Below are 15,337 nucleotides of genomic sequence, written 5' to 3' on the forward strand. Positions count from 1 at the left end.
CAAGGTTTGGATAAGTGCTTGAAAATGTCCCTCTTGTCCTAAAATGATCATAAATCCACCCTAAAGTTCTTCCTCGCATTATAAAAAGAGCTGTAGAAGAGTTCATTTCAATTCAATTCAATTCGATTTATTTATAGTGCCAAATCATAACTCAAGTTATCTCAGGACACTTTACAGAGCAGGTAAAGAGCACTGACTAAATTAATTTAAAAATAAATAAAAAGCAGATGTAGTACATTGACTAAATTAATTTAAAAATAAATAAAAAGCAGATTAAGTACATTAACTACATTAATTTTAAATAAAAAGCAGATTTAGTAGTTGTGTTTGACCAAAATAAAAACTGAAAAGACATAAAAAGGTGGAGAATTCCTCAGTTAAAGTCGAATAAAACACATTTAATAACACTAGAAAAACAAAACAATGAATAATAAAAATCTTAAAAACATAATTTGAATTTTACCTTGAGTGCACACGATTATATTCAGTATTTTTATGATTCATGGATCTCTCGTCTCCACCTGTGTGTGTTTTTAGACGTGAAACAGCAGCAGCAGCTCCATCAGCAGCAGCTCCATCAGCAGCAGCTCCATCAGCAGCAGCTCCATCAGCAGCAGCGGAGCGACCCCAACCGCGAGCAGAACGACCACCAGGCGGTTTACGACACCGACCACCCGGACAACCAGCACAACAGCACGCACCCCACCCTGGACCCGGACCACGGACACAGCACCCGTCACACGTCGCACCACGGCGAGAAAACATACGACCACCACCACCACATCCACCATGGGAAGCAGGAACGCCACCAACCCGGTGAGTTTTTATCTTTATTAACTCTAGAGTTCAAACGTGAAAGCATCTCAGGGCGCACTCCCACTGTGCGTCCGTCCCATGCCCCGTGCTTTAGGGTCCTTGTCCCCCCCTCCAGGCCCGTTTGTACTCACACTACCTGGGCCTCGGAGAATGCTTCTTGCTGCCTATACGTCATCACGCCGTAACACGTCACACGCATTGATGACGTCATGGCGATGCGTGGCTTTGTTTCCAGATCTTTCCGTAGACCTCAGAGTTTTTGTGCGTCTTGTCGACTGTTTTTGAATCTTTTCATCGACCAAATCTGCAGTAAACACTCCACCTCCGCATCACACCAACGTGAACCTTTCACCGCCATTGTATGAAATGTCCGCGCATGGTCCCTCCTTCTTTTTTCTACGTCCCAACAGGCGCACAGGAAATGACCTCAGAACCGCCGTAGGCCTCGTGCTCGTCCACGTGCGCACGCTCGTGCTCGTACACGTGCAAACGTGCTTCACAAAAGCCCACCTCTCCCAAACGGGCCGTGGTCGGCAAGCGTGCTATTGTCAATTCTTTTGCTTTTCTTTTTACATTTTTATAATTGAATTTGATTTTAATTATTTTTTAAATATTTGAAATGATGGAAATATATATTTTTTTGTATTCCTTTATATATTTCCTTTATTTTTAATTACTCACATTTACTTTATTTTTTTTACATTTTGTTAATAATGTGGATTTATTGGTAATAATGTTGAGGTTTGGGTAAATCAAACAGTTTTAAATGAGCTTCTGAAGCAACTCCAGCACTAAAACCCTGCTTCTACATTAATGCATGAGTACTAATGATGTAATGATACTGTAAGTATACTAAAATAAAACCGTCACAGGAGAGATTTTTATTAAACGTTTAATACTTTAACTACATTTTACTGATTTTATTTCCATATTCCTACTGAAGGAACATTTTCAGCTCAGGACTTTTACAGTAACAGAGTTTTTTTTTTACTTCAGTGAAGTATCCAAGTACTTCCTTAATAATCCTGATGTCTCTTTCACATCCTATAACGGAAACACACACACACACACACACACACACACACACACACACACACACACACACACACACACACACACACACACACACACCTTGAGCTCCATTCCTCAGCAATGACACCTCCGGTAACCACAAACACGTATAAATACACGTATACACACTTCCTCCACAGGAAATCCTCTCTTTCCCAATGCTCCCATACTGTGTGTGTGTGTGTGTGTGTGTGTGTGTGTGTGTGTGTGTGTGTGTGTGTGTGTGTGTGTGTGTGTGTGTGTGTGTGTGTGTGTGTGTGTGTGTGTGTGTGTGTGTGTGTGTGTGTGTGTGATAAGATGACCCTATACTACTGTGTCACCAGACCAGCATTACATCACTCACTCACTCACACACACACGCACACACTTCTCCGTCCGTGTAGGGATCGGCCTCGCTCTCAGGTTCCCACAATGCTCTCTGTTCTCTCTGACCTTTGACCTCGATGACATCATCCTTTAAGGAACTTTCTGCAGCTCCATCCTCAGTTTCTCCAAATCCTCCGCCTGTTTTTTTAAAGAATGATTTCATTGGAAACCCTGAATACATGATGACAGAGTGTGTGTGTGTGCGTGCGTGCGTGCGTTCGTGCGTGCGTGTGTTTGTGTGTGTGTGAGTGTCAGTGTGTCGACAGCGACCACTGGATTACTTTGATTTATTGATTTTTATTCTGGATCAGCGATTATGAACATTTAAATAAATCAATAAATAAATTAATGGTTAAATTAATTTAAAAAATAATGATTATTATTACATTAAAAACTGTGTAGGCATTAATTAACTAATTAATTGATAAATTAAAAATATAAAACACATTAAAATCTCTGTTTTTATTGGCTTCTTTATTTATTTACCTCTGTATTAAATCCCCTATTTAATTATATATTTACTTTTCTTTTTAATGTCCCTTTTATTTATTCATTTTTATTTAGTACAATTTTTGTTTAATAATTTTTATTATATTTTGAATATATTTATTTATCACTTTTGTTATTAATTTAACATTTATTTAATGTTTTAATTAATTTATTCACTTTTTAAATTGATATTATATTAATATTATCTTTGGTACGTTTAATGGCATATTAATAATAAATAAATAAATTTGTATAGCACCTTTAAAAACAGCAGTGTACAAAGTGCTTTGACAGCGCAAATCAAAATACAGACAAATATACACAATATAAACAAAATAAATAATAATAATAACAGATATTAACAGTGAAATCCAGAAGGGAACAACAAAACCATGTTTACACATCACTGTATAGAAAGAAGGGGCCTCATTACTGGATAAAAGGGAATTAGTTTCAGCTTCAGGTGCTTTCAAATGTATTTAAAGTAACAATGAAATCTGAAAATGCTGTTTAAACGTCTCCTATCAGATTCAGCATGTCGTCACAGCCGGAGCAAACGTGGTCATTGTCTCTTTAAATAGAACAGAAACAGTTGAGACATCAAGCGGTCGTGTCTTCGGCCCTCGGTCCTCCACAGTTTGTTGTCTCTGTTTCCCCTCGGGGCTCATTTACGTGTCCTCTTACCTTTTTAACCCTGACATTTACAACAAAACGCCAGAAGAAGAAAACAGAACCACAGACGCTGTTTTGTTCCGGACAGGAAGTCGACTCGGGCTCCGTAAATCACACTGACAGTCATGAGATGGAAACTCTGCCAGCTGACCGGGGTGTGTTGGATTTCAGCGTCCCCACCCCCCCCGTCCTCGCCCTCGCCCCACAGCTGGAGGTGACCTGGAACTTCCTGTCGCAGCGTGGCCTCACTGTACCGCCACCTCTGACCTCAGGACCCTGCAGCATGTGGGAGAGTTTGAAATGAAAACAGGTTGTGATTACGGTGTGTGTGTGTTTGTGTGTGTGTGTCTGGACTGTGTCTCCAGAGGAGAGCGACAGCAGTGACCTGAGGCAAACACACACTCGTGTTTGTATTCCTATACCTGTGGGGACCCTCTTTGCTGAGAGACATGCCTGACGACCCCCTCAACACAAATTGAACCTGGAAGAAATAAAGAAAAAACTCCACTTTCCAAAGATATTCTCTTTGCGTGACCCGTGTGTGACTGTGTCGTGTTATCAGACCGACGGCGAGCGTCTTTGTACCCTGCACTGTTGCCCCCCCGGATCTATCAAAGAACTGAATACAGCGTTGGAGGCGGAGTCACGTTCATTTTTATGAAAGCTGCTTTTTGGTGCATGAAGCCAAAAAAGTTCAACCTCTGCAGCTATGTGTGAATTGCACTGTTTTCTGTATGCTGTTGCCACCGGCCACTTTATTAGGCCACTTTATTTATCGACGCCTGTCGAACTGCTCGTTAACGCACATTTCTAATCAGCCAATCACGTGGCAGCAGCTCAGCTCATTCAGGCGTGTAGACGTGGTGAAGAGGATGTGTGTGTGTGTGCGTGTGCGTGTCTAGACGTGTTGAAGAGGAGGTGCTGCAGTTCAAACTGAGCATCAAAATGGGGAAGAAAGATTTACGTGACTTTGAACGTGGCGTGGTTGTTGGTGCAGACGGAGCTCTGAGTGACTGGATTTTCACCACCACCATCTCCAGGGTTTTTACAGAGAACGCTCCGGAGAGCAGCAGTTCTGTTGATGCTGAGGGCAGAGGAGAACGGACACACTGGAGAGAAATCCTCATCCTCCTCTTCCTCCTCCTCCTGTTCTTCCTCTCCTCTTCCTCTTCTTCATCTCCTCCTCTTCCTCTTCTTCCTCCTCTTCTTCCTCTTGTCCTCTTCCTCATCCACTGTACACATCACTACAAAGTGTAATTCACAGTCATTTGTGCGTAATCCACATATTTATTCCTGGAGAGATTTCACCCGGGGCAAAGAAGGAAACAGGTGATATTGAGAGGCAGGTCGGGCGGTGGACGGGTCACTCTCTGGATTAGTGTTCAGATGAAAAGCAGGAAATGTCGGCACAGTTGGGTTCGTCTCAAACTGCAGAAATAACAAAAACACGCGGGATCAGATGGATCCACGGAGCCCGAGGCGTCTCAGAGGTCCGGCCGGAGGACGCGGCGTCCTGCGGTCAGCGTGTGTTCTGGCTTCGCTCCGTCGTCTCTGCTGAACCGACGGGAACTAACTGGTCTCTGAGACTCAGCTTGTGTCGTTCCTGAGCTCAATAACATCAACATCAGTGTTGTAGTTCCCCTGCTGCCGTGTTTCCAGGGCTGTGCTTTGTTTATTTTCCCAGTTTGGAAACTGGTTCCATGTTCGAGCGGAGACCACCGGTCCCCAGAGAGCCATGAATCACCAGGGAGTATGTGAGGATTAGCGTTGTGTGTATGTGAGCGTATGAAAACACTTCGTGATCGTGTTTTTGTTTTAGTGCGACTAAAAATGTAGAAATGTGATTCATATTTTCCCAGAGGATGAATCCTAATATGGTGGTGTTCTGTTCTGTTGTGCAGTGCCGCCAGCGGGTCCAACTGTAACCGTACGATTGTTTTTAGTGAGCAGCACACCGTTAGGGTCTGGGGCCAAAAAACAAAATGCAAAATTACGTAAAATAGATAAAAACCATCACAATAAGATGCAAAATAATTAAAAACAGATGTAAAAAAGACCACAGAGATGCTACAAAGCCACACAAAACAACCACAAAATGACTACATAGACACTAAATGACAACAAACGACACAAGACAACCACAGAGACACAAAATAACACAAAACGACGACTAAGACGACTCAAAGTAGAGGCAAAACTATCACAGGGATGCTAAATGTCCACAAACGTACACACAAAATGACTACGAAGACAGAGAGGAAAAAATGTGAATGAAATGGGCATAAAACAACCACAAAGAAATTATAAATGACTAAATAAATGAAAAACCACCACAAAAGATGCAAAATGATTACAAGACACATGAAAAAATCACAATATGACCACAAGGAGAGGTGTAAAATGACGTAAAATGACTCCAGAGAGACAATAAATGATTTTAAATAGACATAAAACAACCAGAAAGAGGCAAAATAACTTGAAATAGATGCAAAACCACCACAGAAAGATGCAACATAACTTAAAATAGATGCAAAACAATCAAAAAGATGCAAACCGACCATAAAGACAGATGCTAAATGACCACAAACAAACACAAAATGACTACAACAAGATGCTAAATTACCAAAAATAGATGCAAAATGACTTCAAATTGACCTTTAACGTCTTAAAAGAGACACAACAGGGTGAGGGGCCTCACGTCTGAGTCCAGGGGCCCTTTGTCTCACTGTCCGTCCATTTTTTTTCAGTTGCAGATGAGGTGGATGCTGCTGCCCTCCCGTACCCAGAAGCCCCCGCCGCTCTCCCGTACCCAGATGCCCCTGCCCCCCTCCCGTACCCAGATGCCCCCGCTGCCCTCCCGTACCCAGATGCCCCTGCTGCCCTCCCGTACCCAGATGCCCCTGCCGCTCTCCCGTACCCAGATGCCCCCGCCGCTCTCCCGTACCCAGAAGCCCCCGCCACTCTCCCGTACCCAGAAGCCCCCGCCTCCTACCCGTACCCAGATGCCCCCGCAGCCCTCCCGTACCCAGATGCCCCCGCAGCCCTCCCGTACCCAGAAGCCCCCGCTGTCCTCCCCGTCCCCCACATGATGGCCCTGGTCATGTCCCAGCTGCAGCCCGTCCTCGCAGGCTTCAACCGCTCCCTGGAGCACCTGAGCCGGCAGGTAGGGGACCTGGCCCGAGACGTGGCCCAGCTGAAGAGCGGCCAGCTGGAGGAGGCCAAGCTGCAGGCGGGGCCCCCGGACCGCCCCGAGCTCGACGAGGCGGCAGAGGAGCGCCTGGACGCCAAACTGGACGAGGCGTTTCAGCACGTCAGGGAGGTCCGGAGGCAGCTGGAGAGCCAGCGCACAGACATGGAGAACAGGCTGCACTCCCAGCATGCAATGCTGCACTTCAACCTGACCAGCTTCAAGACGGACATCGACATGAAGCTGAAACGCCACCAGAAGATGCTGCAGGTCAGCGAACACAGCGACGATAAACACTGATTATTATTATTCATTCATGAATTCAACGTTTACTTTGTACGGTTTTAAATAATAATAATTAAATAAATCATGAATTAAACCTGATAATGACGCCGTCTCTGATCTCAGGTTAGCCTGCAGGCTATGAACGCCACACTGACTGAGATGAAGCAGGACCAGGACCAGCTCCAGGACCAGGACCAGCACCAGGAGCAGGACCAGAACACTGAGGGTCAGCTGGAGGCTCACCCCTCTCCTCCCCCCGGCACGCCGCTGCAGCAGCCCTCAGACACGTCGGCGCTCTGGTTGGCCATCGAGCGGCTGGACGACATGGTGGTCAACAACACGGTGAAGGTGATTAATACCCAGAATCCCGTTCAGTTAGTGAACCGACGCCGCCTTCAGTGTTTGTTTCAACGTGGCTCCATTTTGAACAAACTTCTTTATTTGAACAACAATTACAGAGAAAAAGTTGTTTAAGTTGCGAAAAAACCCAACAACTCATTAAATTTGTATAAAAAAAAACTATAAAAGTTACAATATAAGGTATGTCACATCCAATTCCTTATATAATTGAACATATTTGCATATGAATTGTTAATATACAGAGGCGTAAACAGGCTGTAAAACAGTAACTTAGCAACACCAGGAACAAAACCTTGGCACCGTCCTCACAACTCATTCACTAGTTTTAGACACAAATACACATTTAGTAAATTAAAATATCACCCAGACGGATAAAAAGTGAGTAAAATAACAGAGAAAATGTTTAAAAGTTGCGTTAAATAAAAGAATAAATGTTTCCCGGTGTTGCTGCCGCAGGTCGACGGGCTGATGGAGGACGTGGATGTGACCTCGGGCGAGGTGCAGCAGCTCAGGCGCGACTTAAAGGAGCTGGAGAATCGCATCAACCAGACGGCCCGGACCAGTCAGATCCAGTTCATGGAGACGGGGCTGGAGGTGGAGGAGGCGAGGGAGATGGTGCTGAGGCGGGTGGGCGAGCTGGCGCTGAACGTCAGCCAGCAGGGCCAGCGTCTGCAGGAGATGGACCCGGACGTGGACTACCTGTTCGAGGTCATCAACAAGCTCAACTGGACGGGAGACTGCGACTGCAAAGGGCTGAAGGTCGCCGTGGCTCGACTGGAGAGGGCCGTGGCCAACGTGACGGAGCTGGCCAATGAGAACAGACTGGCCCTGGACGAGGACGGAGGGGCGGGGCAGTGGGGCGGGGCCGACGACTGGGAGCCGGCGGTGGAGGCGTTACAGCGCGGCCTCCAGCAGGTACGGAAAATAAAACCTTTAACTGTTCTCTACTTTTACAATTCATTTAAAGTTTTTTATATTATTCTATATTTAAGTTTGACCTCATTGTTTATCTGTCACAACACAACTTTACTGTTCTCGCTCTCAAAGCGTCGTTTTTACAGAAAAAAATGTATGTTTGTGGTCATTTAACGTCTCTTTGTGGTCATTTTGCATCTGCCTTAGTCATCTTTGTGGTCATTTTGCATCTTTGGGGTGGTTTTGCATCTGCTGTTAGTCATCTTTGTGGTCATTTTGCATCTTTGGGGTGGTTTTGCATCTGCCTTAGTCATCTTTGTGGTTACTTTGCATCTTTTGGTCATTTTGCATCTGCCTTAGTCATCTTTGTGGTCATTTTGCATCTTTTGGTCATTTTGCATCTGCCTTAGTCATCTTTGTGGTCATTTTGCATCTTTGTGGTCATTTTGCATCTGCCTTAGTCATCTTTGTGGTCATTTTGCATCTTTGGGGTGGTTTTGCATCTGCTGTTAGTCATCTTTGTGGTCATTTTGCATCTTTGTGGTCATTTTGCATCTGCCTTAGTCATCTTTGTGGTCATTTTGCATCTTTGGGGTGGTTTTGCATCTGCTGTTAGTCATCTTTGTGGTCATTTTGCGTCTTTGGGGTGGTTTTGCATCTGCTTTTAGTCATCTTTGTGGTCATTTTGCATCTGCCTTAGTCATCTTTGTGGTTACTTTGCATCTTTTGGTCATTTTGCATCTGCCTTAGTCATCTTTGTGGTCATTTTGCATCTTTGTGGTCATTTTGCATCTGCCTTAGTCATCTTTGTGGTTACTTTGCATCTTTGTGGTGGTTTGGTATCTGCTTTTAGTCATCTATATGGTCATTTTTGCATCTTTGTGGTCATTTTTGCATCTTTGTGGTGGTTTTGTATCTAGTTTTCGTCGTCTTTGTAGTTGTTTTGTCTCGTTTGTAGTTGATTTGTGTACGTTTGTGGTCTATTATGTTTGTTTTCAGTCCATATGTGTACGTTCTTGGTTGTTTTTTGTCTCTTTGTGGTCATTGTGTGTGCGTGTAAGTCTGGACAGTTTGGATATGAGCTGCAGCTTGATTGGTTTGTGGAGACACACAACCACAGGGCAGTGATTGTGTTTTTAAAGGTTTACATCTTCAGGAGGAACCAGAGGGCAGAGCTGAGGATGAAAAATATTTTATATAACACATTTGTGTTTCCTCTTCTCTTCCTCGTCCTGCAGGTGAAGGAGTCTCTGGCCTCGGATCAGAGCAGGACCAGGACCCTGGACCACAGCCTGAGCCGGCTGAGCGGCTCGGTGACGGTGGCCGTGGCCGAGGTCTCCGGCCTGAAGGACTCTGACAGGAAGCTGGCAGAGGACATGCAGCGCCTGGCCGGCTCCTTCAAGTCTCTGCTGACGGACGCCATCCGACACAGCGACGTGCTGGAGCTGCTGCTGGGGGAGGAGGTGCTGGAGTTCCTGGAGTGGCCCGTCCAGGACCAGGAGGCGCACTCCATCCCGGCCCTGAAGGAGCAGCTGAGGCTCCTGCAGGAGCAGCTGAGGGGACACGACCTGAGCATCACCTCCCTGCAGCCACGAGGGAGAGCCACGGAGGGAGAGTCAGGTTCGGTTCACTCCAGTATTTACTTATTTACTTAATTACTTTTGAATTATAATGTTTTTCAAGGTTTGAAAAGTGCTTGAATTTTGGATAAAGTGCCTGAAAATGCTTAAATTTGTACAACAAATAGCTATAGAATATAAATGTTATTACATTTTCTGATCGTGAAACACAATTTTAGTTGTTTACGGCATAATACCATCTCTTTTAACGTGATTCTTTAAAACAAAAAAGTGAAATAATCATTTTTGTTTTGTATGTATTTGTCGAAACACAGCTCGGTGCTGGAAAAGCTTGAAAATGGACCTTAAAAGTGCTTGAATTTGACCTCTGAAAACTTTGTTCTGTTGTAGTTTTCACTGCACTACACTTGTGTGACAGCTTTACAGATTCACATTATTAAACAAAGTATACCGCACTCATAAACGATGTGTTATTGTAATTAAACTACTCCGCAAACAAAAGAGAAATAACATCTGAGGCGCTGTCGGTCAAACGCAGCTCTGCAGCAGCATCTGGTGGCAGCTGCAGGAATTACACCTGCAGAAGTAAAGACACCGCTCGCTTCATCGCAGTGTTTCTTTCTTTTTGCTGAGAGAAACTCGTGTTTTTACCTTTGTGACGAGGCATTTTACAGCTGATCCAACAGTTTTTTTTTAAGACGCATACGGGAACATTTTCTCCTTCAGTTTATCACAAACATTCAACATTAACACATTTAGAGACACGTGGTTTTCACTGGAAACAGGAAAAAGTAACTGAAGCTGTCAGACAAACGTATTGAAAAGTATGAAGTATTTATCTGAGATGAAGTGCAGAACAAGTATGAAGCGTTGAAAACGTAAATAAAAGCACAAGTTAGTTGAATTTGTGCGTAGTTTCACTCCATCACCTGGGGCTGGTACGGGGGCTTGAAATCCTTGAAAAGTGCTCGAATTTCTTATCCGTGTGGTGATTCAACTTGTTTTTATTTGAAAATCAGTGTACTCATAGAAATATGTGATTTAATACAACTGGAAAAGCTTGAAAATGGACCTTAAAAGTGCTTGAATTTGACCTCGGAAAAGATTTACGAACTCTGACTGTGGTTTATTTAATGTTTTTTTAGACAAAAGTCGGACAAAATCTCCTTTCCTCTCCTCTCTTCCTCCTCTCTCCTCTCTCCTCCTTCCCTCTCTCTCCTCCTCTCTCCTCCTCCTCTCCTCTCTTCCTCCTCCTCCCCTCTCTGTCCTCCTCTCTCCTCTCTCCTCCTCCTCCCCTCTCTGTCCTCCTCTCTCCTCTCTCCTCCTTCCCTCTCTCTCCTCCTCTCTCCTCCTCCTCTCCTCCTCTCTTCCTCTCCTCCTCTTTTCCTCATCTCTCCTCTTTTCCTCTCCTCCTCTCTCCTCCTCCTCTCCTCCTCTCTTCCTCTCCTCCCCCTCTTCTCATCTCTCCTCTCTCCTCTTCCCTCCTCTCCCCTCTCCTCCCCTCTCCTCCTCCTCCTCCTACTCCTCCTCTCCTCCCCTCTCCTCCTCCTCCTCTCTCCTGTAAAAGTTTTTGTTGATTTAAGGAAATGTTTTATCAAATATATAAAAATATTTCTTCTTCTGCACCAATAAAACTCTGCAGTATTGTTTTATTATCTTCCGTTTGATCCCTTTTCCTCCCAGGAGGCAGAGAGGAGGTGCCGTCTGCAGACCAGCCCTCCTCCTCCTCTTCCTCCCAACACCGCCCTGACAGCTGGCTCCCTGACGGCATGAGGAGGAGCAGCGGCGGCGTTCCAGCCCGGGAACGCCAGCTCCTCCTCCACCCCGAGGGGAGGCGCCCGGAGCACGGAGGAGACGGCGGCGACCTGTGGAACCTGGAGAAAAGGGTGGAGGAGCTGGGGCTGAAGCTGCTGCGGCTGGAGGAGAAGCCCTGCAACACCTCTGCTGCTCGGGCGGAGGCACCGCCCGCCGGCGTGGAGGGCGCGGAGGCCAAGCTGCAGGCGGAGCTGACGTGGCTGAAGAGAGGTCTGGAGGAGCACCTGAGGGTGTTCAAGAACGTGTTCAGTAACGCCGACGTGCTGGCGAGCTCCGACGCCACGCTGGAGCTCGATAAGCTGTGGCTGCTGGTGAAGAACAAGGAGAAGAAGAAAGGAGGACGAGGAGGAAACCAACGCAGCAGGAGGGAGGCAGCAGGTGAGCGAGGACTGTTGTGTTTCCTCTTTACCCTGTTACCTTTACATTAGAGTTCATTTTCTTTAGTTGTATTTTCTGAATAGTGTCAGAAAATAATAATAAAACTTAAATAAATCAAATTAAGACTCAAACCGACCGAAAAAAGTTAAACCTTTACTTCAGGACGAGTTTTTCTTCTTCCTGTGGTTCTTTACTGATACAGACTCCTCCTCTCCTCCCTCACTTCCTCCTCTTCCTCTCTCCTCCTCCTCTTCCTCCTCCTCCTCTCCTCCTCCTCCCCTCTCTCCTCCTCCTCCTCTCCTCCTCCCCCTCTTCCTCTCTCCTCCTCTTCCTCTCTCCTCTCCTCCTCCCCTCCTACCTCCTCCTCCCCCTCTTCCTCTCTCCTCTTCCTCTCCTCCTCCCCTCCTACCTCCTCCTCCCCCTCTTCCTCTCTCCTCTTCCTCTCCTCCTCCCCTCCTACCTCCTCCTCCCCCTCTTCCTCTCTCCTCTTCCTCTCTCCTCTCCTCCTCCCTTCCTACCTCTTCCTCTCTCCTCCTCTCCTCCTCCTCTCCTCCTCCTCCTCCTCCTCCTCCTCTTCCTCTCCTCCTCCTCCTCTTCCTCCTCCTCCTCCCCTCTCTCCTCCTCCTCCTCTCTCCTCCTCTTCCTCTCTCCTCTCCTCCTCCCCTCCTACCTCCTCCTCCCCCTCTTCCTCTCTCCTCTTCCTCTCTCCTCTCCTCCTCCCCTCCTCCCCCTCTTCCTCTCTCCTCTTCCTCTCTCCTCTCCTCCTCCCTTCCTACCTCTTCCTCTCTCCTCCTCTCTCCTCTTCCTCTCCTTTTCTCTCCTCTTCCTCTCTCCTCCTCTCCTCCTCCTCCTCCCCTCTCTCCTCCTCCTCGTCTCTCCTTCTCTCTCCTCCTCCTCTCTCTTCCTCCTCTCCTCTCTCTCTCCTCTCCTCCTCCTCTCCAGGTGTTGCTCCTGTCCCGTCCAGCCTATCCGCAGACTCACTGCTGGTCGTGGCTGGATCTCCTCTAAGCGTCTCAGACGGCGTCATCTCGTTCGAAGCGTCATTGAACCGTGGTCACTTTTACTCCGACGCCGGCGCCTTCACGGCCCCTCTGAACGGGATCTACCTGTTCGTCCTCACCTTGGACCTGAGGCAGGGCCCCGCCCACGTGGTCCTGAGGAGGTCGTCGGGCGGAGCTCCGGTGTCTCTGCAGCGACGGCAGGTGACGGAGGCGGGGCCCGTCACCGCTGTGGGCCTCCTGCTGCTGAGGGGAGGGGAGGAGGTGAGGCTGGAACTGAAGGGAGGAGCGCGGGTGGAGTCAGAGGACAATGTGTTCACCGTGCTGCTGCTCCACCGGACCACCTGAGGGCGCCGTGGACCAATCAGCCGGAGGAGAGACAGAGATCAGAGACTGAGAGTTTAACACTTGCTGCTTCCTTGCACCCTTAAACCCGTCAGCGTTAATAATCTGTGGACTGGAGGCTGAGCGCCGGAGAGTTGAACGAGAAGATGACGGTGAGAGAAACATTTAAACTGAGAAAAAAAACGCCACTGAGTTCAAGGTGAAGCCTCAAACCGAACGTGTTCAGTACAGAGCTGTTAGCCTAGCTTAGCATAAAGACTAGCAACAGGGGGAAACAGCCCGGTTCTGTCTAAAAGTCTAAACACAAACGACTCAAAACCACCACAAAAGGTGCGTTTCCATTAGGGTCGAATACCCGGAATGAGGCGGAATCTATCTCGCCAAAAACGCCCCCCTCATTTGCATGTGAGTCCTGTGAGTACCCTCTGGCCTTTTTTCTCCCCTGAGAGAAGCCCTGTTTCTGATCGGATGTAGCTCTAAGCGGGATGTGACGTGTGGTCGTACAGACGCCACAACAAAATGGCGAAGTAGAGTTGTGTCGTACGACGCGGTGCAGAAGACGATCCCTCCGTCCCGTGCCCCGTGCTTTAGGGTCCTTGTCCCCCCCTCCAGGCCCGTTTGTACTCACACTACCTGGGCCTCGGAGAATGCTTCTTGCTGCCTATACGTCATCACGCCGTAACACGTCACACGCATTGATGACGTCATGGCGATGCGTGGCTTTGTTTCCAGATCTTTCCGTAGACCTCGGAGTTTTTGTGCGTCTTGTCGACTGTTTTTGAATATTTTCATCCATAACGCACAATTCTGCCTTTAACTAAATGAACATCTTCCCTAAAATGTTGCGATCTTTGGACAGAGCCAGAACACGTGTTAACGGTTCACATTTACGTCTCCTCTGGGGCCTTTTTTTGTGACGGAAAACGGCGAGTAAACGGTCTTTTGAGGGCGCGGCCTGCAACATTCAGAGCGGCCACATTTTCCCCCGATGGAAAAGCACCAAAAAAGATTCAAAACCACAGAGAACAACCTCCAAACTCCCCGTTTGTGTCCACATGAAAACAGACCGGATATTTAGACGTGTTGGTGTGTTTCTGAACTTATGTCAGAACCAGGCTAGCTGTTTCCCCCCGCTTCCAGTCTTTATGCTAAGCTAAGCTAACCCTGTCACGACAAAGACGGTCTGTATGCTAAGCTAAGCTAACCCTGTCACAACAAAGACAGTCTTTATGCTAAGCTAAGCTAGCCCTGTCACAACAAAGACGGTCTTTACGCTAAGCTAAGCTAACCCTGTCACAACAAAGACAGTCTTTATGCTAAGCTAAGCTAACCCTGTCACAACAAAGACAGTCTTTATGCTAAGCTAAGCTAACCCTGTCACAACAGAGACAGTCTTTATGCTAAGCTAAGCTTGCCCTGACAGTCTTTAAGTCGTATCTCCTGTGTTTTTAAGGGATTTTCACTTTACATAAAGAAAATATTTGTGGGTAAAGTCACGTGTGTGTGTGTGTGTGTAACGTTTGTAAAGTGCCACACACACAGAGGCGTTTATATATATTTAATTAAAGCTGAGTCGTTGAATAAATGTTTATAGAAAAGTGCGATAATGAAACGTTCTTCTCTAAACTGTAACTTAATAAAAATGTTTTATCTACAGAAGCTGTTGTTGACCCACGTTTAGTGATTCATATATTTAAAAAATATACACGTCAAAAAAACAGTTAAAAATCATGGTAAATAATATAAAAAAGGTTGTAAATATAATGAATTTAAAACGTCTTTTGTCTCGTTAATTCACAGAAAGCAGCTTTCGATCACATCTCATGATCTTCATCAGCAGTAAAAAGCATTTTACCAACTTAAAAACAATAAAACAGATGAAAACCATCAGATTATAACTTTAAAGTTACATTTTTAATCAAAAACAGGAGATCAGTGATTTACAAGAGTTACTTTAGTTACTTTGTGTTTGATGGAAACTCACCTGTTGTCTGAGTGACGCTGGCCCTTTAAGAGATCCAGGAAGTGCAGGGGAGCAGGGGGCGTGGTCAGGGGCGGGG

The 15,337-nt window shown here is 46.4% G+C and overlaps 1 protein-coding gene across 1 annotated transcript in view; it reads left to right on the forward strand.

Moving 5' to 3' along the window:
• mmrn2a (multimerin 2a) overlaps positions 1-14,840 on the forward strand; it is a gene marked incomplete at its 5' end in the record, with an annotated part of 35,252 nt that extends 20,412 nt beyond the window's left edge. The window contains 7 exons of the mRNA XM_083922507.1: positions 538-816; positions 6,162-6,871; positions 7,010-7,234; positions 7,703-8,161; positions 9,400-9,781; positions 11,425-11,934; positions 12,877-14,840. Coding sequence (XP_083778633.1) covers positions 538-816; positions 6,162-6,871; positions 7,010-7,234; positions 7,703-8,161; positions 9,400-9,781; positions 11,425-11,934; positions 12,877-13,280 — 2,969 coding nt within the window. The 3' untranslated portion in view covers positions 13,281-14,840. The remainder of the gene's footprint in view (positions 1-537; positions 817-6,161; positions 6,872-7,009; positions 7,235-7,702; positions 8,162-9,399; positions 9,782-11,424; positions 11,935-12,876) is intronic.
• Positions 14,841-15,337: the final 497 nt, after the last annotated feature.

This window comes from Echiichthys vipera (assembly GCF_963691815.1).
Source record: "Echiichthys vipera genome assembly, chromosome: 11".
Taxonomy (NCBI): Eukaryota; Metazoa; Chordata; class Actinopteri; order Perciformes; family Trachinidae; genus Echiichthys; species Echiichthys vipera.